Source organism: Bombyx mandarina, chromosome 20 (genome assembly GCF_030267445.1).
Source record: "Bombyx mandarina strain Sakado chromosome 20, ASM3026744v2".
In the NCBI taxonomy this organism is placed as follows: Eukaryota; Metazoa; Arthropoda; class Insecta; order Lepidoptera; family Bombycidae; genus Bombyx; species Bombyx mandarina.
In genome coordinates this window covers 3636820-3661612 of record NC_143226.1, presented here as the reverse complement: position 1 = coordinate 3661612, position 24793 = coordinate 3636820, and the positions used below count along the sequence as shown (strand labels likewise).

The 24793-nt window shown below is 37.8% G+C and overlaps 2 protein-coding genes across 2 annotated transcripts; both read right to left on the bottom strand.

Moving 5' to 3' along the window:
* Positions 1–452: 452 nt before the first annotated feature.
* LOC149500644 (zinc finger BED domain-containing protein 4-like) lies at positions 453–2853 on the bottom strand. Its single transcript, XM_089735736.1, has 2 exons — positions 2578–2853; positions 453–2458 (listed from the first exon to the last, which is right to left on the bottom strand). The coding sequence occupies exons 1-2, from the start codon at positions 2807–2809 to the stop codon at positions 768–770; spliced, it is 1923 nt and encodes a 640-aa protein (XP_089591862.1). The 5' UTR covers positions 2810–2853; the 3' UTR covers positions 453–767.
* A 20049-nt stretch (positions 2854–22902) lies between these two features.
* On the bottom strand, positions 22903–24573 carry GlcT (ceramide glucosyltransferase). The gene has a single exon (XM_089735902.1). It carries the CDS (start codon positions 24290–24292, stop codon positions 23099–23101), a length of 1194 nt encoding a protein of 397 aa, XP_089592028.1. The 5' UTR covers positions 24293–24573; the 3' UTR covers positions 22903–23098.
* Between the last annotated feature and the right edge of the window lie 220 nt (positions 24574–24793).

Below are 24793 nucleotides of genomic sequence, written 5' to 3'. Positions count from 1 at the left end.
CTATGAATCTGTAACAAGCTACCAGAGGTTGACAGGTTGAGGATTTTGGTCAAAACTAATAGAATTTCAGAATCCCTTTTAGAAATTGAAGTGTTAGGTTCCAAAATAGCATAGGTATATTGGGTTTAATATTGTACTTCAGGTCTGTGCGTTAAATGAATATTTTAAATAAAGTTTAAGATCTGTACATACGTTAAGGAAATATGTTAATATATATGGTATAAGGTCTGTACGTAAAGTGAGAATGTATTTCAATTAATCAACTCATGCAGCTTTGGTGAGTTTCTAGTTTCTATAAGCTTTTTATTGCTTCGATGAGTGGACGAACTTAGGGCCCACCTGGTGTTAGGACGTCTTGTGAGTCCGCACGGGTAGGTACCAGCACCCTGCCTATTCCTGCCGTGAAGCGGTAATGCGTTTCGGTCTGAAGGGCGGGGCAGCCGTTGCAGGGTTGTTGCGGATGCAAAAACTTAGACATCTGCGGATGCAGATGCGGATGCGGATTATTAGAAGTACACATCTGCGGATGCGGATTCGATGCGGATGCGGATTTTGGGATTTTAAAAGGATAATTATTTATTTATTTTTGAAATATCCTTTTAAATTCCCTTATTTTAAACTTCCTATATTTTAAACTGAAAATCAATTTAATTTTAACTTTTTATTTATTTAATCATATTATTACAACAAAATTACACCAGTTTTTAGTTTTACTTATGACACAACAGAATTTTAAGCTTCTAGTTGCATAATAAAAAAGTCTTTGTTTAATAATTAAAGTTAAAGATTGGTGAATTATATTTAATAAATAGCAATATTGCAGCCTTCTCAGCTTCCAACCTGTTTCTTAGTGGATTATATATTAACCCAGCTCCACTAAATAGTTGTTCGCTGGGAATACTGGCTGGTGGAGGTGATAAATATCTGCATGCTAATTTGGAGAGAATTTTAAATTCACAACGGTTAACTTTCCACCAATTAAGTGGATTTTCATCTAAATCTAGTCTTTTTTTGTTACGATAAATAACTAATTCTTTGCGGAGAAGAGCATCGGGGCTACTGTTGTCCGGTTCTCCTTCACCTTCATCTTCGCTCGATGAACCTAACATCATGGCAAGATCGCTTTTTAAGCAAGTCTTCTTACTCATACTGGATGTTCCTGGTTCAGGATCGAGAGAATCTCCCATTCTCATTCTTTTTGTTTTTTCCGCCGGCGACTTAGGAGAATCAGGCACCACAGGATCATTCACCATCTTTATTATTTCATCTTTTATTTTTTCTTCGGTGACTGGTTTGGAAAATTTATGCTTATAGCGAGGATCTAAATATGTGGAAATTGCATATAAGTTGTTATCTTCCAAAGAAGAAAATTTCGCTGAAAATTGTGATTTCAGATCAGAAACTGCCAACCGAATACTATCACTTTCTCGTGGTTTTGTTAAATAGACGTCAAGTTTTTTCAAAAGCATTTGTATGATAGGAATCACAGATGATATGAGTGCTTGAGAGCTGCTCATTTCACGAGTGGCTTCTTCAAACGGTTTCAATACTTCAAGACAGCATTCTATTACTTTCCACTCTTCAGGCAAAATTGATTCAATATTATGATCATTGGCATAAAGACTTAATGCATCTTTTATCTTCATAAAACGCTCAAACATGTAGAACGTGCTGTTCCAGCGCGTCACACAATCCTGGAATACTTTAAGATGCGGTTGATTAAGTCTGTCTTGAATTTTTTCAAGTTGCTTTTGAGCAATGGTTGAATGGTTAAAATGAGAAGTAATTTTCTTACATTTTTGTTTGACGTCTTCTATGCTTTCCTGCGATCGTAAACCATGCCGTATAACGATTTGTAACTTATGAACGGTACAATCTAAATCATTTAGCAATGCTAATCGCATCCCTCTTTTCATATTAGAGCCTTCATCTCGTATCATGCAATGCACTTTTTCATTTGAAATATTCCATTCAGCAAGCATTGTGTTAAATTTTTCTGCAATGATATCACCAGTATGACGGTCATCAAAAGTCTCGCATTTTAACACAATTGACAATCGTTCAAAGTTTTCTGATACTCCGTGGCAAGTTAGGCTAAGCAAAGAAACGCCTGAGCTGGGATCTGTCCAAATATCAGTAGTGAACGACTTATAATCATATTTTTCAATTAATTCTTTAACTTTTGCAGCAAGTTTTATGTATAGCTCATTGCACACGAAATCAGTAAAAAAATTTCGTCCCCTAAAATTATACTTCGGTGCTAACTCTTGTATGAGACGACGAAATCCAAGTCCTTCCACAAAGCTAAAAGGTAAATTTTGAAGCGCTATCATTTCGCCAATGAGTTTGTCAATCTTTTTTGAATTAGGGTTGTTAGTATCCCACTTCTTTTCTTTTTGTATTACTTCCTCTAACGAAAGTTGTTTTTTGGCTTGTTGCAACGGAGTCACAATTGTACCTGTAAAAGAATGCAACATAATTTACACAAACCAATTAAATCAATTTATCTAACCGTAACTAAATTTGTAAAACATGATTGTAAATCCGATATTTCGATATTTTCGATAAATTACATACCTGCTTCATCATTTTTTTTCTTCAATTCCTTTTCTTTATTCGCACTTTGGAATAAACAAAATTCCTCCGGGTGTATTGATTTCAAGTGATTTTTCAAAGAAGTAGTAGTGCGTCCCTTCCGCGAGTAACTTTTATTACATATCTTACACTCCGACCTCTCCGGATCATTTTTGTCTATTGTAAAATAAGTCCAGATATTGCTTTTTATTGGTGGCGACATTTCACTTAACATTTATGTCAAAATATTCATTAAACACGCAAAAAACTATGAAGTACACAGTATGTAACTATAATTTATTGACAATGAGAAAAAACAAAACAAACAAAACCTGTAGGATCTTGTTACCAATGTGCGCCTTCCTATTCGTCAGTTACCGAATGAACTTAGCAATTACCAAAACAAACGCGAAGCACGTGCCACTCTGGCTCCGCCCACTTTCTTTACATGTAGTTACTTGTTAATGTGAATCTGCATCCGTAAAACTCCGCATTGATTGATGCGGATGCGAATGCGGATGCAGATGTCTGAATTAATGCGAATAGTCCGCATTTGCGGATGCGGATGCGAATATTCGTAACACCCCTGAGCCGTTGTACTGAAACCTAAGAACTCATGTCTCGAGGTGGGTGGCGGCATTTACGTCGTAGGTTTCTATGGGCTCCGTTAACAACTTAGCACCAGATGGGCCGTGAGCTCGTCCAACGATTTAAGCAATAAAAAAAACCTGTATCTTCAAATATCTTGTTTATCTGCTAGACAATTAAGGACCCTCCTCTAAATACGGTAGAAGGAAGTCGTAAAAGGCCCAAACTTCACAGTAAATTAACTAATAAAAAAAAAAAAATTGACTTGCAATGCTGTATTCTGTGCAATATACTATTTTCTTGTACTATTTATAAAATATGTATATGTGGTTCTATTTCTCTGATAAATTTGTTATTTTTATGTTGTGTTTAAGTGTGTATATGAATATGTATGTGAATATATGAGTATATGATAGAGATTGTATATAGAGATATATGTGTAAATTTTATATTATTATCATGATATAATATTGTGTACGTTGTTTATGTGATTATATGTAGGTATATATATATATATATACTGTGTATGTGTTTGTATATTGTATAATGTAGTTTGGTTATTTTCACATTAAGTTATGCACCTACCACAGGTTTCTCTACACCACCCTTGGTTGACTGGTAGAGAATGCCTCAGGCATTAAGTCCGCCATTGTGCTTCTGTGCATTAAGTTAAATAAATAATAAATGCAGCCGAAATATTCGGGCATGTTTTCTCACTCATGGGACCTGCAGATTATGATATCAACAAACCAAACAAAAGCAATAATAGGAACAGACTGAAACAAATTTATATTCGACACATGAAACGCTTTTGTGATTTACAAACTTACGTTTGCAACAGATGTCAGGTTTAAAATGCATGGAAGATAATTTTTTTTACGGCAAAATTAAGTTTGTTATATACAAAAGAATGTCTCAATCGCTGATGACCGCAAAAAATTCTGTTTCAATTTAAAAACAATTTGATTTTTAAATAATAATAAAAAAATCGTAACATCTTCGACGTTAAAACACGTATTGTGTGTGGACTTCGTGGCTTTTTTATATTTAATGTTTCTTTCATGTCAAATTCCTCACATTTCATCAGTTTATAACAACAAAAATATCTGAAATGACAACAGTACAGTTTTAAAGTCCGTTCGTCATAATGAGCACAAATATTTATTCTTTTATGTATATAATATGTAAAGAAGAACATTTATCATTTAAAACCTTTAAAACTCTTTAGTTTTAAAAAAAGAGTTTTCTTAGACTAGACTTAATTCATTCTGGAGTATTCCATATCATTATATATGTATATGAGTTCACTAAATTAGTAAACGAATTACATATTTATTTACTACTAGCTGACCCGGCAGACTTCGTAGTGCCTCAATCGATAAATAAAAGATCTAAACTTTTGTATAAAATAAACTTAAAACAAACAAAATATTATTCTACTTTCATATTTATCTACCTTTTAAACCTTCTCTGGACTTCTATAAATAATTCAAGATCAAAAATTAGCCAAATCGGTCCAGCCGTTTTCGAGTTTTAGCGAGACTAACGAACAGCAATTCATTTTTATATAATATATAGATAGATAGAATAGATTAACTATTCATTCGGAATGCAAACGTCATCATGCTCTCTATCAGGCTTGGAATAATACAATCAGACAAACAGGCATCGTTGAAGCGATGACGACGTACCCACCCACTCGAGTCTATAAGGATATCTACTTGATAATGAATGACGCATCATTCCATTTTACAAATAATATGTACTATGCATGTCATATGCAGTTATTACAAAATACACATTTACGACTAATTTTGTGTTTCAAGAAATGTGTTGATTTCAACTACTTATATAAATTTGTATTTTTAATACGCTTTTATTAGCTTCAGACGTATGTATGTTAGTATGTAACGGAATCTTTGAACATGATTTTGACCCCCATCAAAACGTCGGATTAACTCGAAATTTTGTATACTTATTAAGGACCGATGATAATTTAATATTAATATTTTAAAAAAAAATTGAAAAAATTGAAATTCAACTAAGAAATGAAAAATAAATAATAGTTTAAAAAAACTAACAAAATACGCTTTTATCGAAAATTCAACTAAAAAATAGAAAATAACTTTTAAATTTAATTTGAATTAAAAATAGTGTAAGAAAAAATGATTTTATTGTAATAAAAGCGTGGGGTGCATGGTATCAGTAGTTATATATATTTTATGAACAGATATGAGTAGAAGGGGGGTTATTTTGATAATATCCTGAAAAGCATCCCGCGCTTTTTTACAATAAAATCATTATTTTTTTACACTATTTTTAATTCCAATTTATTAAAATTTATATTCTATTTTTTAGTTGGATTTTATATAAAAGCGTATTTTATTAGTTTTTTTAAACTAGCATATTTTTTTTTTTCAATATTAGAGTAAGGGTTAAGAGTATGTCGAAAACAGATGCCTCAACCTTTGCGTGGCAGGTCCAAGATCCTGCGTTAGGCCCAGGAAACGCTGGTTGGATGTGGTAAAGGCGGATATAGAGGAGAACAATTTCACACATATAGGATGCCGAAGACCGGGAAAATTGTAGGAGTTTAAGTAGGAAAGCGGACCCTGACAATAGACCGGGAAAACGTTAGGAAGAAGAAGCAGATTATAGAGGTTCCCTAGCTCATGAGCCAGCTAATATTGAGCGGTTAAGTCCGGAAACACCACAGTTCTCGCCTTCATCACCTTGAGACGTGAGTTCGAAGTCTTTATTATCAGAACGACTGCCTATTAAAAAACACAACGTAATAACAATAATAGCAATTATTATCATATTCAATTATCATAGACGGACGCTGTTGTAATGCAGTATTCGTGTTTTGGTGACTCAGACTTCGAATTAACATTTTTATATCGGAGCCTATTATGCTTAAGTTCTTGCTCGATTGTGGTTTTGTTGTAAAACAGAAATATAAATAAGTATTCATACTTTGTTATTTTTCTTTTGCTTCTTCATTCTTTTGTTTTCAGAAAACATTTCTAGACTATTACGTTTCATTTGACACAGAATGAACTAATTGTATCTGGACTACTGGCATTATGTTTGACTTGGATTTTCATCTTTACGATAAGAAGATCCTACGTGTTAGATAAGCGTTAACTATCTTCTCCGTTCGATTTAGGGTGTTTTTTTTTTTTAAATGACCACGAGCACCATACATGTAATTAATTTGTTTTCTTTAACGATAATTCGGATTTGGTTAAATCTTATAAAACGGTTGGCATTACTGTCCAAAGCATGTTGACCAGACTTGTGTCAATATGGTAGTTTTCCAATTACAGCACAGGAGCGCATTATGCGGCATGATGCTCAACGTTAAATGTTCCAACTACAGCAACGCTTCGCGCAATCGAGCACTCTCAAAAGTAATGCTCTCGCGTGATACTCGCAATCGATACCGACTCAGTGACAGAAAATTGACAAGTGTTTTTTCTTTAAGTTGGCATTGATCGAAATTTTGTTTATATTATCGTTAGTAATATTATTTAATGTTGAAAAAAATTGTAAGACTTTCGTTTCGTCGTAGTTTCTTAGAAATAATCAATGTTAATTAAAACTGTGCTAACTTAGCGCACTCTGCTGATGCATTTGAAAACTAATTCACGTTCCAATTAAGCTTCAGCATAATTCGGCATTGTGCGTCACTGAGTCGCATTATGCTCTGTAATTGGAAAACTACCTATGACACGATGACAATAAAAAACGCGGGATTAAATAAAATTATAACCTTACTTTTATATAATCTACGTCAAGAATACCTATTGTATATTGATAACTTTTAGCTCTGTATTTTATAAGCAGAACCACTTATCGCTTCTGTTTTCCTTATCTGTTGTTTGTATTAAACAATGCCGTACAACTGTTTGAGAAGCGTCACACTCGTGATTCACACGTAGGTTAATTCAGAACATAAGCCGTTCTTAATTAGCAGTCCCCGGTTATAATGTCACTGATTCAATAAAAGGCAAAGGAATTCGCTTCCGTATATTTATTTCAATGAACTCCGATATTTGGGTTTCGTTGATGACCGGATAATAACAGATCATCATCAAGAAGAGATCAAGGAATTGCGGAAAACGTATTATATAAGAAAAAGGATTGCTTTCTGCACCCAAAACGTCAATAAACCTAAATATATCGTTTTATCGATGTCTATATACGTAGGTTTCGTTGGGCACATACCTATTTGTGGCGAGTTCCTATCACAGAACATAAGCTATTTGACAGATGCCCGACCGATCACGCTAATGACATTTTGAAGATAAGCTTGATTATACGTAGTATACACAGGTTTGGGAGTTAGAATTAGAGGGAAAAATCTTCCACTGAGCGGCCTAAATTGATCGGTAGACCGACGGTCCAAATTTACTGTTCGGCAAGCGCAGAGTCTACCACCAGATCGATATTGCGATCCACTGAGAAGATCCGGCTAGAAACTCAGTGGGCTGTGTCTATGGATGAACGGTCGATTGGTTCTTTTGTCGTCTATTTTATGTACATATGAGCATAGATTATACATTTAATGAGACATATGAGAACGGTCAGTTCGTTCCTTGTCGTCTGGTTCGTGTGCGTCTTTTAGGAACGCATTGGAAAAACTGCCTTCCCCCAGCCACGTCCGCCCTCGTTCCATTTCTTTCTTTTGTTTCTTTTTGAATCACCTTTCATGTCTCTGTTTTAGTCTATGTCCAGTCGTTGTAGGTCTTATGTCCTGTCAAAGAGGTTGCACGTCACGACAGTGGGTTAGTTCACTCGTTTTTTTTTATGCTTGAAGGATTACTGGTGGCCAGTGGCGGGTTTGCAGTCTCGGCCGCCCTAGGCCCCAAGCCATCAGCCGCCCCTTTCTCAGCATCCACCTTAAAGACTACATAATTAAATTACTTTATTGCCAACTTTTATCTAAATATCTAAAGGGGAATGCCCACTCTCCATAGTGTGCTAGGCCCAAGGTGGACATCAAATATTACTATAAAAATGGACTGATTCAAATTCTTAAATGTATTAGATATCTAAAAAATATATTGAAATTGACGCCACTATTATAAAAAATATAATAAAAATAAAAAACTCGTTTTGAGGTTAATTTTCTATATAAATACCTCAAGAACTTTTCTTTTTTTAATGTTTAAGATGTTCCTAAGGTATTTTTATCCAATTGTAGTTATTAGGGTATAAAAAACACACATACTTCTTTAAATATCTATATTATTCTATATTTTCTTCATCTTCATACACAATTAGTAAATCATCTAAAAATAACACAGGAGAGCATATACACGGTTTTAAGTCTCGGTCAGGTTAAAACCACAATTCACACAATGGTTTTCAGCCGTAGTATGAAACGTTATTGATAAAAGCAAAATAAATCGAAGAAAAATCAAAACACATCCATTTTGAACGCAAGCACAAGCAGCAAGCGAAGTGTCAGTCAGTTAGATTAAAATCAGTGTTGTCAGTATAAAGAAAAATAATTACATGAAATTCATATATCGATCATTTTTTTAAATAATCGATATTGGATTTATTTCTTAATCTTTTTTTTACGAGTACACATTATATTTTATTTTTTATGTTTTTGTTTTAGTTGTACATATTTAAATAACAATACAAGTTAAGTTTTTTTTTTATTGCTTAGATGGGTGGACGATCTCACAGCCACCCTGGTGTTAAGTGGTTACTGGAGCCCACAAACATCTACAACGTAAATGCGCCACCCACCTTGAGATATAAGTTCTAAGGTCTCAAGTATAGTAACAAGTTAAAGTCCAATGGGTATGTCTTTGATGTTATTTTATGTGCTTAAAATCGATTAAAATCGATTGATTAATGATAATATTTAAAATGATTTATTTATATGTTTTTTTATATACTTAAAATGTTTACTTAATACGTAAAAAGTTTTGATGTTGGCAATATTTTTCCCGCAAAAATAAAATTCTTGTTTTTTTCAATACAGTTACTTTTTTTAAACTACTTATTGTAAACTGTAGTGGCGCTTATTTGGAAGAAAGTAAATGCATATTTATTTATGACAAAATTAATGCACTAAGTATTTTTTCTCTAATCTATTGTCCGCTTTGGGCCTGAAATGGGCCGTCCCCTTTGCGGTAGGCAGCGGCTTGGCTCTGCCCCTGGCATTGCTGAAGTCCATGGGCGACGGTAACCACTTACCATCAGGTGGGCCCTATGCTCGTCACAAGGGCAATAAACAAAAAAAAATAGATTTAGAAATTTAGGAAAAAAAAAATCGCTAGTATATGATACATAAGTTGTTAAAGTTGTTACAACTAGTTATTTGCTCTAACATACTCTGCCACCTTGGCATACTTGGTTATGATAACTTTTACACGAGCGTTATCAACTTTCAACACTTAATTGCGAGTTAAATATTTGAATATCTAATTAAACTCAATTAATTTGTACGGAGCTACTTGTTATCGCAAGTGCGGGTGGGAAATGTGGGTAAAAGTAACCGTAAGTTTAGTATAATCAATATATTAATACGTGAAGCAAAAACTTTGTATCCCTTTTTACGAAAATTGCGCGGACGAAGGAGTTTGAAATTTTCCACACTTATGGAGAATATAGAGAAGGAGTGCAGAATGCAATTTTTTTTTTTTTTTTTTTTTAATAATAACAGTGGCGTAGGGTGGTTTCAGCCGCCCTGGGCAGAAGACAATTTTGCCACCCTTTTATTTAGGTATTTCACTTTGATGTATACTATACATTAAAATCTAGAATTTTTTTGGCAAGAGCACTCATCGTTATTTTGCATTATATCTACAGGTAAGATTTTAAATAAAAAGGTTTATATAAGTGTTACAATCGCGTTTATTAAAAAAAAAAAAATCTATTCCGTTGACCTATAAACATGAAATTTGACAGGAATCTCGGTAGGTAGGTAGGTATATCTTCATAGCGGTATAGATTGCCATACGTAATAATAAGTTTTTTGACACGATTGGGGCCGCCCTATGCCCGGGCCTACCGGGCCTTAGGGTAAATCTGCCACTGCTGGCGGTGGCCCGGAGCAAGCGAACTTCAGTCGTCGAGCTCGGCAAGCCTAAAAGCACCACAAAGTGTATTTGGGAGATCCGACAAGACACGTTTCGGGCGATGGCGGCTTTCCGTTGCCCCGTCGCCTGATTTGAATATGCGTATTGTACGGTTCCCGGAGCGATGTCAATACTGTACGGTTGCTGATGTAATTAATGTAAAGGGTGTAAACTGCCCTTTATTAATAAAACAAGTTAGTTCCAATTTTACTCCGTATATTGAATTCAAATTCAAATTCAAAATCATTTATTTCAACTTAGATGTCAGTATAACACACTTGTTGAATGTCAAAATGTAAATAACAATGTTAACTCTACTACCGGCTCCCAAAAAAGCCACAGTCCTGAAAAGAACCGGCGAAACAAACTCAGCGGGCTTTTTTGTTTATTTTTTCTCAAATATTTTCTTTTTTTTTTTAAATAAGTAACAATATTTGCAATAAACAAAAAACAAGTCTAAAAATACAATTACAAAATAATAATAATAATAATAATAATGAAAAATGAAAAGGCCAGGAGCGAACGCCTCATTCCCACGTAGTGCCATCTAGTAGATAATCCTTAACTTTATAATATGCCTTGTTGCACAAACGTTCCTTGACAGTTTTCTTAAATCTATGAACAGATAGTAATTGAGTAATTGTCACAAGTGTCTGACGTGTCGGGTGGGTTATGTACGACTGACTAATGGAAGCGAAGTACAAACTGCACACGCTACTAAACTGTGTCCCTACACGTATCCATCTACCCGATGATATGCAGGCGAAGTAAAATGTCCCTTAGAAATAAGGTGACACTCTACAAAACTTGCATACGCCCCGTCATGACCTATGCAAGTGTAGTGTTCGCTCACGCGGCCCGCACTCACCTAAAATCATTTCAAATTATCCAATCCCGTTTTTGCAGGATAGCCGTCGGAGCCTCGTGGTTCGTCAGGAACGTCGACCTCCATGACGACCTGGACTTAGAGTCCACCAGTAAGCATATGCAGTCGGCGTCGATGCGCCACTTCGATAAAGCGGCAAGACACGAGAACCCTCTCATCGTGGCCGCCGGTAACTACATTCCCGATCCTGCGGACAGAATGGAAAGCAGTCGATGTCGCCCAAAACACGTCATCTCGGATCCTCCCGATCCACTAACGGTGCTTCTAGGTACTTCAAGCACCGGTCACCGTTCTCGTCGAACCCGTCGCTTGCGACGAAGGGCTCGACGAGTAAATTAACTCTCAGACACAGCCCACTGAGTTTCTCGCCGGATCTTCTCAGTGGGTCGCGTTTCCGATCCGGTGGTAGATTTTGCGAAGCACGGCTCTTGCTAGGGTTCGTGTTAGCATCGTCGTCACGTTTGAGCCCCGTGAGCTCACCTATTAGTTACGGTTACGCTGGAATAGCCACTCTAGGCTACCAGCATAGGTAGGAAAAAAAAAACACATATCCATTAAAACAAAATATTATTTAATAAATATCGAACATAATAATAAATTTTTGTAATTCATTAATGTGTCCACATATTTTGGTACATATTTTCCTACTATATCGTTCATTTATCATTCATTTCGATATGACTGTGGTTCGTTTAATCGTTATAATGACGGTCGAAGTACCTTTAACTGCTCATTGTTAATTTTAGTAGCGGTCATCACACGCAGTTCGATTAAATTGATGTTTTTTTTATTGCTTAGATGGGTAGACGAGCTCAGTGCCCACCTGATGTTAAGTGGTTACCGGAGCCCATAGACATCTACAGCGTAAATGCCGCTACCCACTGAGATATGAGTTTTAAGGTCTCACTTTTTAAAGTACCTACAACGGCTGCCCAGCCCTTTAAGCCGAAACGCATTACTGCGTCACGGCAGAAATAAGCAGGGCGGTGGTACCTACCCGTGCGGACTCACAAGACTGTTGACCACCAATAATTACTGGTGGCCAACAGTCTTGTGAGTCCGCACGGGTAGATTACGCAAATTATAATTTAGCGGGCTTTCATTTTAATTACACGATGTTATTCCTTCACCTACTGACTTAAAGTCAATCGTGAACATTTGTTAAGTACCTACGTATTTCATTAGAAAAATTGGTATCTGCATGCGGAATTCGAACACCGGCGCATCGCTACATACGGACGCACCGGACGTCTTATCCTTTTAAGGCACGACGCGTTATAAATTAAAAACTAAAAGACACGCTTTAGTAATGGAATCAATTGGAAACAACCATTGCGCCTATTTCAGCCGTGAAGCAGTGGTTTCAGTTTGAAGGGTGGGGCAGCCGTTGCAGCATAAAACTGAGACTTCGAACTCGTGTCCCAAGGCGTCCGGTGAAGCTGGGATAGCCCCTTGAGGTTACTAGCACAGGTAGCAAAAAAAGCGTGTCTCAAGGTGGGTGGTGGCATTTACGTTACTATTGTCTATAGACTTCGGTAATCATTAAACACTAGACGATTCTTAACTTCGTCCACCTTTTTCTTTATTGTGTAGATGGGTAGATGAGCTCACAGCCCACCTGGTGTTAAGTGGTCACTGGAGCCCATAGACATCTATAACCAACATGCACCACCCACCCTGACATATAAGTTCTAAGGTCTCAAGTATAGTTACAACGGCTGCTCCACCCTTCAAACCGAAACGCATTACTGCTTAACGGCCGAAATAGGCAGGGTGTGGGTACCTACCCGTGCGGACTCACAAGAGGTCCTACCACTAGTAAAAACCAATCTGAGCAATAAAAATAAAACTGTTCGAAAAAGTTATTGTTATTTAAAATATTATGGAAAGTACGCCGAGTTATCACGTAATGCAAACAATTTAGCCTTGTGAAAGCATTGAATATAAATTGTAGTGCGCACTTTATGCTTTCCGGTTGTTATTAAAATAGCAGATCTATTAAGTTTATGTACTTTGACTTTGTTACTACTTTTGGCTATTTCACACAAAGCAACACCAGTTGATAGCTCTATTGTCATTTCGAAATTCATATTTACATTCATAATTACAATTTAAAAACAATTGAAAACGAACAACCTGAGTGAGATACAGTAATGAGAGCAGAAGAATCAAAAGTATGAAATATACGCTTCCGAACAACAACAAAAGAATCTGATTTTCAAAATCAGTCTAGAGCGGTGTTTCCCAACGTGGGGCCCACGCTATAGAAAATCTGTATTAAAATTATTTTGAATTTGAGATTCAGTATTTTATTATATGTTTTGAAATATTACTTACTGTGTTCTGATAACAATTTCATAGTGATTTCTTCCTAAAACCTATCATTTATGTTTCTTAAGTGAACAAATCAATTCTTTAATGTTAAAAATTATGTGTGGGGGGGGCATAATTTTAGAAATGTTACAGTGGGGGCACGGCACAAAAAATGTTGAGAAAAAAAAATCAGTAGACACACACAAAAATACATACAATCTAACACCACACCCTTTTGTAATTCAGTAAAAAATTAGGAAAAGAAACAATCGGTGGAGTGACAATCTGTGCATGGTGGCTGGCCACAGCTGAATGAAGGAAACCGTGGACCGTGCTCAGTGTCATACAACTGGAGAGGCCCTTGACCAGCAGAGTATTGGATAGGCTGATGATGATGAAGAAAAAACAAACAAAAATTAAAGGACATCCAAAATACGTCACGTGATATTTTTGATTACTTAGCTCCGCGTTGTAGGAATAGTTCGCGTTATATGGAGAAAGCACGTGTACATAAGAGACATGAAATCGCGTTATAGTAGGATGTACTAATAAGCGTATAATTAGGTACTTCATAAAGTTTTGTGCGCATATCAGGTAAGAACCCACTGAAATCTCAGTAAATTCTCGCAATTTTACTGGCATTATGGCAACTCACCTCACCTCGTTTTTATTCAATATCGTTCCAATTATAGGTATGTACATGAGTCATCTTCATTCGATTCCAGTGCATTTTTCATAAGAAAGTTTGTATTAATCTATACTCTCCTCTCCTCCTCCTCCTTCCGTCGATAATCCTCAGTGCTGAGGGTCGTGGCCTCCTCTAATCACTTTCTCCTGCATCATCTTGCGCCATTCCTGTCTATCTATCCTATACTATATGTACTAATATATAAATCTACAGTGGTTTTTACGGATGTTCTAACTACTGAGCCATGCATCCGATTGACTTGAAACTTGGTATCCATGTAGAAAATACATGTAGGTAATTAATGGATAGGCTAATATTTATATGAGTGTTGGACTCCCTGCACCGGTTGCGGGGGCGTTAATGATGAAAATCTTTGTGGGGGTGAGAAACAATAATGTTAATTTTAAATGCCCAGCGAAGCGTACTGGTAGAGCTAGTAATTTATAATAACTGAATATTTTCATAAATCCGACACTGGCCAAACTAGTATAATCCAGTTCGCTGTTCATTGGCATGGAATATCAGAACAAACGAGTTTAGAACAAGGTTCGCGTATTTTTGGGTAAGATACGCTCGTACCGCGTGGTTCTGCTGTCGCAATCTTCAAACACTAAATGTTCACGATTGACTTCCACGGTGAAGGAATAACATCGTGTAATAAAAATCAAACCCGCAAAATTATAATTTGCGTAATTACTGGTGGTAGGACCTCTTGTGAGTCCGCACGGGTAGGTACCACGACCCTGCCTAATTTGCCGTGAAGCCGTTGTAACTATACTGAGAACTTATATCTCAAGGTGGGTGGCACATTTACTTCATAGATGTCTATGGGCTCCAGTAGCCACTTAACACCAGGTGGGCTGTGCGCTCGTCCGCCCATCTAAGTAATAAAAAAAAATACTAGGTGTATGTTTCGATTCCTCAAAGTCGAAACAGTGTCATAGTCTATTTGTTTTACGACCACCATTCTGTTTAGCCGTAAAGCCGGCGGCGCGCGTTCCATTTCCTTCGACGATCGCTATCACGCTGCCAAAATAGAATGCCTATGAAATCCACTAAGCACTAACCCTTAAATGGATCGTGCGTCATCTGCCCATTAACGATAATATAAACTAGATGATGACCGATGATTGATAACGCCATCTTGTTGTGTCTTTAAGGCGGTTAGTTGCCCTCAATTAAGAAAAATAGTATTATTATTGGCCAATAGATGTCGGAAAGAGTTGATTATTGAAAATACAAATAAAGCAACATTTTCTGAAAATAAATCGTAGCTAGATCGCCCCCGAAATCCCCTGTATACTAAATTTTATGAAAATCTTTGGAGCCGTTTCCGAGATTCAGATTATATATATAGGTATATATTATTAAACAAGAATTGCTCGTTTAAAGGTATAAGATAAAGAATAGTTTAAGAAAACTAACAAAATACGCTTTTATAGAAAATCCAACAAAAAAATAGAAAATAAATTTTAATAAATTTGAATTAAAAATAGTGTAAGAAAAAAAGATTTTTTTGTAAAAAAGCGTAGGTTGCTTTTCAGGATATTATCAAAATAACCCTTCTACTCATATCTGTTCATAAAATATTTATAACTACTGATACCATGCAACCCACTATTTTCTATTCAAATTTATTAAAATTTATTTTCTATTTTTTAGTTGGATTTTCTATAAAAGCGTATTTTTTTAGTTTTTTTAAACTATTATTTTTTTATTTTTTTTATTTTAATATAATTTCATTTTTTTCAAATTTTTTTTAATATTGAATTTTCTTCGGTCCTTAACCAAATTTCGAGTTAATCGGATGTTTTGAAGGAGGTCAAAATCATGTTCAAAGATTCCGTTACATACTAACATACATACCTACATACGTCTGTAGCTAATAAAAGCGTATTAAAATAAAAATTGACATCGTAAAGATAACAATGTTCGGAAATATTATGCTTATTATCTATATATTAATACGTGAAGCAAAAACTTTGTAGGTACCCCTTTTTACGAAAATTGCGCGGACGGAGGAACATGAAATTTTCCACACTTATAGAGAATATAGAGAAGGAGTGCACAATGCTAATATTTTTTAAAATAAAGCATAAAAGATACATTAGATCAATAAATAAAACATTACACACACTATCATGTATTTGACACACACACACGCATGCATACTATTTGTTTATTGTGAAACTTTTCTTATTGTATGTTAAAATATATTTATTAAATATTGTTTGTCTTTGGTAATATTTGTCTAAAGAATAGTCTTGGCGAAATTGTGATTATAGAAGTATAATAAATAGTCTTTGACAATAGAACCATAATAATGTTCAAAACTTATAATTTCAATTAATTATAGTCGAATTTCGACTACTGCGGGACCACTAGTTAAAAGTATTTGTTCGTTATCATGTCCTGATAAAAAGTGCAGCATTATCTATAACTAGGGCTCGACTTCCATTTGTTATCGTTCAACCAACTTACAAAGGCCTGAGTAATTTACGTTCAGAACATATTCATTTCCAAATTTTTTTTAGGTAGATAACCGAAGACGCTATTTCAGCTACACCTAGACGGGTAGGTGAGCTCACGGGCTCAACACGAAAGAATTTGCTAACATAAGCCCTAGCAAGTTTCGCAGAATCAAACACCAGATCGTTATCGAGACTCACTAAGATCCGGCGAGAAACTCAGTGAGCTCTATCTCATAAGGTTTAATTTCCGGTCCGGCGTCCCGAGGGCGAGGGTGACGGGAGAGATGTGCTCCGCACTAAACGCTTCACTTTCCCCCCTTTGCCTTTTCATGAGTTCTGTCTCATGCGAGGTTCGGACGTGGGTTGTTGAGCGACAGGAGGCTTTAGTCAGTTCGACTCCGACATGCCCCGTCCTCACAGCCCACCTGGAGTTAAGTAGTTACTGGAACCCATAGACATCCACAACGCAAATGCGCCAATCACCTTGAGATATAAGTTCTAAGGCCTCAAGTATAGTTACAACGGCTGCCCCGCCGTTCAAACCGAAACGCATTACTGCTTCACGGCAGAAATAGACAGGGTGGTGGTACCTACCCGTGCGGACTCACCAGAGGTCCTACCACCAGTAATTACGCAAGTTATAATTTTGCGGGTTTAATTTTTATTAAACGATGTTATTCCTTCACCGTGTCCGCTTGTCCTACAAACCGAAAAGCGTGACTAATACGCGGCAGAATTAGTCAAGATGGTGACCTACTTACTCGTTGAGGCTCTCGATACGCATCTGGCTCGTATCGAAAACAAAATTTGCAATCTCGATACTCGACGTCTGCTAAACAACCAAACCAGTTCAGAAAGAAGACGGTTCTTGGCACGTCCGGAAAAATAAGGATGTGGAGAGGCTTTTTGGTTAGCCAAATATTCTGGGGGGGATGAAGGCACGGAGGCTCGGATGGCTCGGGCATGTAGTGCGTATGGAGCAGGATCGGGCTGTGGAACGGGTGTACGCGGGTGTACCGGAGGGACGCCGCCCCGTAGGGAGGCCCAAGTACCGCTGGTCTGACGCTGTGGAAGGAAATTTACGTAAGCTCGAAGTGTCGAACTGGCAAGGTGTTGCGCAGCGCCGGGATGAATGGCAAAGTTTATTGTCGGAGGTCAAAACCCACTTCGGGGTCATAGCGCCAGCTCAGTAGTAGTAGGTACTAGTAGTAGCTGAACAACTTTAACGACTCGAAGACCGTAGGTACGTAATAAACCACAGTTTATTTTATTTAAACAATGTTAACGTGGCCGGAATTGCGAACGGAAACATTTTTATTTAATTAACCCAAATAATATTAATAATTATTTAAGTAAATTTCCTTATACAATCATATATTATGTTTACGTACCTTTTTTTTTTTTTTTTTGTGGGGAATCCATTTACGGGTACCCGGTCCGGGGGGGTAACGAAACGGGTTATGTCGGACTCCGGCGCCTCCTGAGAGGAAGAGGGGGACGAGGAGGGCCAAGGTCCTCCACCTCCCCGAATTCCTCGCAAGAGACTACGCCTTGAAAAAGGCGCGCGAAGCAAACCCCATCGAGCTCCACCACATCGGCTACACCAGACCTACGGTACCGCAGCGCGCGCCGAAAGTCCGCCTTCGCCGGTACCCGTCCTGATGATAAGACGGGATTTTTAATTTTATGATGTTTACGTACCTAATAATAGTAACAAATAATTTTTAAGAGATAATGAATAAAACTGATACGAATTTTGCGTCGAAATGTATAGATACCTATGCCATGAGCCAGTTAGAGAAAAACATTCCACTCAAAACTCGTGATTCAGTTTTAAGGCCACAAGTAAAAAAAAAGCCTTGATCTAAAACACGTCGCCTACAATAATACGTTTCACGTCATATCTGCTTCATTTATATTTATGTCTGCATGTAAAAATAATATCAACTGAAGTTATAAGCAAACTTGTTTATTATGAGATAAGAGGACCTGTTTATCAGAAATTATGCACATATTCGGCGTCTAATGGAAAAAGGGTGACGTGGAAACACTCTCCGCGCGAAATGCGTCACCTTATGCAGTCTACCTGGAATGATTCATCTCAATCATTATATATCCAGTCGGTTCAATTCCAACATGCCTTTTTTTAACGCTGGGAATCCATTTACGGATACCCGGTTAAGGTATTCAACGGACCGGGTTGCTGGACTCCGGCGCCTCCAGATAGGAAGAGGGAGACGAGAAGGTCCAAGGTCCTCCACCTCCCCTATTATTATAACATTACCTTCCTCTCTCAAAGCAAAGTAAACAAGAACACAAGATTGCGTCACGACTAAAAATAGACCAATGATTTTCCGGCACTTTCACAATACGGCCCTGTTAGCAGTAATTGCACATATACTTTTGTATTACAAGATTTCGTTACTTCATCGTCGATGTCATTCGTGAACATACATCGGGAGACCAGACAGCATATTATTCCGTGAAAAGATAGGTAGGTATAACATGGATAAGATGAATAACAGCCTGCTAACGCTGATCACATGTGACCACAATTCACGATACATTTTTGGTACTACACCTAAGTTAAGACTCCCACATTTATCGACATAGGCGGAGTGCCACACTATTCGCATTAAATAAGCCAATCAGTGGTCTTGATGGCTGGTAATGTGATCGGCAGTCGAGTATCGCCAATGGCAAAAGCTGTTTGGTAATCATCCTGACACTGATTTCAGTACAGATTTTATTACCTTCTTTGCGACCTAAAAGCCAAAATTAAGTACCTGGGTAGCGTCATCAACGTAACTTCACAGCACAGTAACAACATTGGATGAAGGAGACAGAAGTTGAAAATCTGGTGGTCTTTTATTGGTGGTAGGACCTCTTGTGAGTCCGCGCGGTAGGTACCACCACCCCGTCTATTTCTGCCTTGAAGCAATAATGCGTTTCGGCTTGAAGGGTGGGGCAGCCGTTGTAACTATACTGAGATCTTAGAACTTATATCTCAAGGTGGGAGGCGCATTTACGTTGTAAATGTCTATGGGTTCCAGTAACCACTTAATACCAGGTGGGCTGTGAGCTCGTCCATCCATCTAAGCAGTAAAAAAAAAAAACTTTGAAGGACAAAACTACCTAAGTACATATCTACTGCGAATTGTGGCCGACATAGAAAAAACAATTTGTCTCAATAAATAAAATAAGGGTACCTATGCCGGTTTCCACAGTTTAGAAATGCATATTAATCAAATTACTTGTTAGCTTTGAAGTTATCAATCAATGTCGTGTTTTATCTATTTAAGGCTGACGGTTGTCTATGGTTTAATTTAATAATTACGCGCCGCTGCTATACTACATATATTATGAAAATTAGAAATTATTTTTCAATAATAATTGGAAACAAATCACACTCGATCATCCGGCCAGAATTTAGAATTCCCTCTATTATGGACAGCAGAGACTGACAAACAGACTTATATACGTTTCATTAAATACATATATAGATAATAAACACTCAGACAAAGAGCAAACAAACCTGTTCTTAACACGAATATTTGCCCAATGTGGGAATCGAACCCACGACCCTCGGTGCAACAGTCAGGAGCGTTAACTACAGCACCACCGAGCCAGACAGTTACTGAAGTTCTTGTTTAATAAAACCGGCTTCAAACCGAAACGCGTTACTGCTTCACGGCAGAAATTGGTGGGTTGGGCACAGCTAATTTTTCTCTTCCATTCTCTTCTACCAGCCGTCATCTGAACACTCACTCCTCTCTTTCTCTCTTATGTTATCATTGACACACTCCATCCATGTATTCTTCGGTCGACCTCTTCCCCCTCTATTAAATTATGTTTACCCGTTTGTTGGTAGGGTATTACAAACCAGCCAACCAAACCAGAAATAGTTACGCGATTTTTAAAATAAGGTTAGCAGTTATTTAAACGATGTTAAAACGTTAAGGCGTTTTTTACTGGTGGTAGGACCTCTTGAGAGTCCGCGCGGGTAGGTACCACCACCCTGCCTATTTCTGCCGTGAAGTAGTAATGCGTTTCGGTTTGAAGGGTGGGGCAGCCGTTGTAACTATACCTGAGACCTTAGAACTTATGTCTCAATGTGGATGGCGCATTTACGTTGGAGATGTCTATGGGCTCCAGTAACCACTTAACACCAGGTGGGCTGTGAGCTCGTCCATCCATCTAAGCAATAAAAAATAAAAAAAAGGCCATCCACCGTATCCTTTCAAAGAGTGCTCAAATATTTTGGTCATATAGCAAGAAAACCATCTGACAACCTGGAGAGACTTATTGTGATGTGTAATGTGGATGGAAGACGATCCAGAGGTCGGAGCCAAAAAATATGGGGGTGGCCAAGGGTTCGAGCTTTTGGACACGAGACTCAGCCACACACTTCACTGAGCCAATAACAGATAGACTACAAATTACATACTAAGCAATGAGCGATCGACTGAGGGAACAGGAGAAAACTTTAACATCGTGTCTAAAGTATTTTAAATAAAGAACACATTAATGTAGTATCTTCTCCTTAATAAAGACAAAAAAAGTTCCAGTTGACTTAAACCTATATAGTGACACGCAATTTATTAGTTTACGTAATCAAAATACGTAAAATACGTAGTCGCCTGCATATATTTTAGTGATAATAGATTTTAAATTCAATACCTTATCTAGAAAAAACGAACGGGGCAATGGCGACCGAGCAATGGCGGTAAATAAATAAATAAATAAATAACCATACACACCCGTCAGGACAACTTATACGGAACCTTGGTGAGCAAATACCCCCTAAAATGCTGGTGCAGAAGGCAACGGGAAACCACTGCACTAATTTCCCACGAGAGTCATGAGCAGGTCGTATCCGACTGATGCATGGCCACGACCACTCTGTCAAGAGTGTACGAATGGGAAGAAGAATCTAGAAAAAATAAAAATATGTCCCATATGGGTAGCAGCAGTGTACATGTTTGTGATATCATTATTAAAAGTGAATATTAAGTTTGTTAAATAAAATAACGAGGTAGGTAAACGGTCTACGTAAAATCCCTCCCACCCACACGCAACCTAGACGAGTTAGGGATGCCGATTTGCAGAGAGCTGTGCTTAGTTCGAGTTTTTTAACGTTATCGATAGCGTAAAAGTTAACTCAAATTTGTATGGAGTTGGAACGTTTGCCTAGGTTTGCCGCTAGGGGCGCTCTAAGCAGTGTCCTTACATTGCATTTTTACTGAAATGAAATTATCCAAGATTACTCCGTGTAAAAAAAACCTACTTAATTAATATTTGCCTTTTTTTTATTACTTAGATAGGTGGACGAGCTCACAGCCCACTTGGTGTTAAGTCGTTACTGGAGCCCATAGATATCTACGACGTAAATGCGCCACCCTCCTCGAGATATCAGTTCTAAGGTCTCAGTATAGTTACAATGGCTGCCCCACCCTTCAAACCGAAACGCATTAATGCTTCATGGCAGAAATAAAATTGCCTTTGAAGTCACTCTAATATATAGCCTAAATTCTGGTTAAGTCCCCGGTGCTCTAGGGCAACAGCAATTGCAGTGGCACAGCTGAGCTGCTGCCTACAGCTTAAAGCTTGTTTGTTGTAAACTGAAAAATATGATAACATGCAGCTATTGCATTTTCAACAGATAAAAATGGAAATTAAGAGGTTTATCAAATGAAAGCACAAACTTTAAAATCAGTCATTACATCAGACTGTATGCAGTTTATTATGTGAAGATTGTATTATAAACACAAGCTGTGAGTTACCTGTTTTTTTTCTATGTTGACAAGTCAGTTTTGTACTCTTAAACAATATATTTAACACATGGTCAATAGGTAAGACACTCAATGTAGCAAGTCAATCCTCAGACAAGTACCAATTTTTGTAGGTAAACTTTTCTTTGATATATGTAATAAATAAATATGCAGTAAATAAATAAATATTAATAAACTATACAGAAATAAATAATAAATATTTTTTTATAAATAAATAGATTGATATAATTGTTTAGATCTAGTAATACTCTATTCAAATTATGTAATCTTAAAGAAATATTTTTTCATGAAATTTTCACAATTTATAGCTTTTCTCAATGTTTTATCTTCAGGTAAATTGAATCATCACAGATACTCAAAAATTTTGTACAGATAAAAGATAGAACATTCTCAATTTACAACAAATCAATCAACTAAAACATTGACACAACGCATCTACGTTTCCCAAAAACAGAATGTACATCACTATAACAAATACTAAAGTAAATTAAATTGACAACTTTAATGTAAATCACTTTCTAAAACAAAAGCAACTATCAACTTTTTGTTTCAAAGTAATGCAATATTGCAATAAAAAAAACTTAACACTAAACACATACAGAGTTGAGACAGATTAGAACTCAACAGATCCATCACTGGCTGACAAAAAATTAAAGCTTTCCAATGCAATGGAGGTGGGTCGCTCAAAATTTGAGTTTGGAGCTGAGTTCACGGGCACGGCCACCCCAGTCCAAGCGATAACTGCGAGTCCTCCATGAAATTTCAGGACTGAGCAACGCCACTGCAAGTACGAAAGGTGCACAACACTCGTTCCAAACCCAGCCCAGTAAGAATTGCACTTTCGTAAAGGGAGGTGAACCATTCTGCACCGACCGTAACATTAACCAGTCTGAGAGAAACCACACTAACACATGCACTAGGAAAAAGGCCAATGGCTCTGCTCCAAAGAGCTGTCCTGCAGCCCAGGCGGCTCCTGCGCCCAACGGCATACACTCGCTGAGTGGCTCCAGCAGAGTAGTGGCCGGCACCATGGCGACGCGCAACCGTGCCCACCGTGTGAGCCGGGCCTGCAGCGCGCCCACAGACCGAGTCCCAGAATTCTGCAGCGCAGGCAACGACGCCACACGCATCTTCCATCCTCGCGATACTATTTCCTTTGCCATAAAGTAATCTTCAGCGAGATAGTCCGCGAACACAGCAAGTCCTCCTGCTTCCTCGATAGCGCAACGCCGGATCAAGGTCGACATGCCGACGTGACAATTGATGCCGAGAAAATCGGCTCCGAGGTACATTCGCGCCTGTGACGTTCCGAAGTATACTTTCTCGTAAACAGCAGCAAATCCTTCGGCATCATACGCGAAGGGCATCTGGTGAACGATCGCGACGTTCTCTTTCAAGTGTTGCACCATGTCCAGCAGGGTATCGTCTCGCATTCGGATCCCGGCATCGCTTATTACGATAAGAGGGTATTTGGCGGCGATATATCCTTGTTGCATGTTGTTGATCTTCGGGTTCACTCCGACATTCAGTCCGCCGACGAACAAGCGAGCTTCCACTTGGGGATACTTCTGTAGGAGACTGTTCACTAACATTATAGCCGGATCGTTTTCGTTCTCAACACAAAACAAAAGTTCGTACGTCGGATAGTCGAGTAAAAAGAAAGTCTCTAGATTCGAGAAAAGGTTCGGATCTACACCGGTGAGCGGCTTCAAGATCGACACGCCCGGGTAAGGCTGTTCGGGCGGCGACCGGTCCACCGTCCTGTGAAGTTTCCATTTACAGTACGATAGCGCCATAATATGTATTAGCCACAAACAAATCCACGCGACAATAAAGAAAAGCGCGAATCCATACACCGTATACACTATAGGGATCATAATGATTTCGACGAATAGTTCTCGCTTTCGGGCCGCATTATATCGACTGATCTCTGAATGTTGAACTGTGCGCTATGACGCGATCATAATACTAAACTGAACATATGATAAAAACTAAACAACCTGAGGAATGTGCGCCTCGGAAAACGAAACAACATTTTATATCACTCGTTGACTATAGTTTTTGGTCATTTGTAATTGGCTTATCGATCTATTTTTTGTTAGCAGCACGACAACCACAACGCGGTGAGGCGCACGAACACCATTGGCAGTTGGAGGAGACTGAAGTGAAGTCGCTGAAGTTGAGAACTGACAAGAAGTCAAGACTGTCAAGTATCGTTCGAAATGTCAAACACACTTGCACTGCCACTTTATGTTTGGACCTTTAATCCTAAATTTTGATAGGTTTCTACATTTCTATTTTTTTTACCTACCTAAGCTGAGGCTAAGCTGATGGGCTAGGGGACCATATCAGGGTCACCGGACTAGTTGGTGACTCAA

Coding starts and splice junctions, on each gene's coding strand:
- LOC149500644 (XM_089735736.1), bottom strand. CDS start 2,809: ATGTTAAGTGAAATGTCGCCACCAATAAAAAGCAATATCTGGACTTAT. Junction 2,459..2,577: donor GAAAAAAAATGATGAAGCAG/GTATGTAATTTA, acceptor ATTCTTTTACAG/GTACAATTGTGACTCCGTTG.
- GlcT (XM_089735902.1), bottom strand. CDS start 24,292: ATGATCCCTATAGTGTATACGGTGTATGGATTCGCGCTTTTCTTTATT.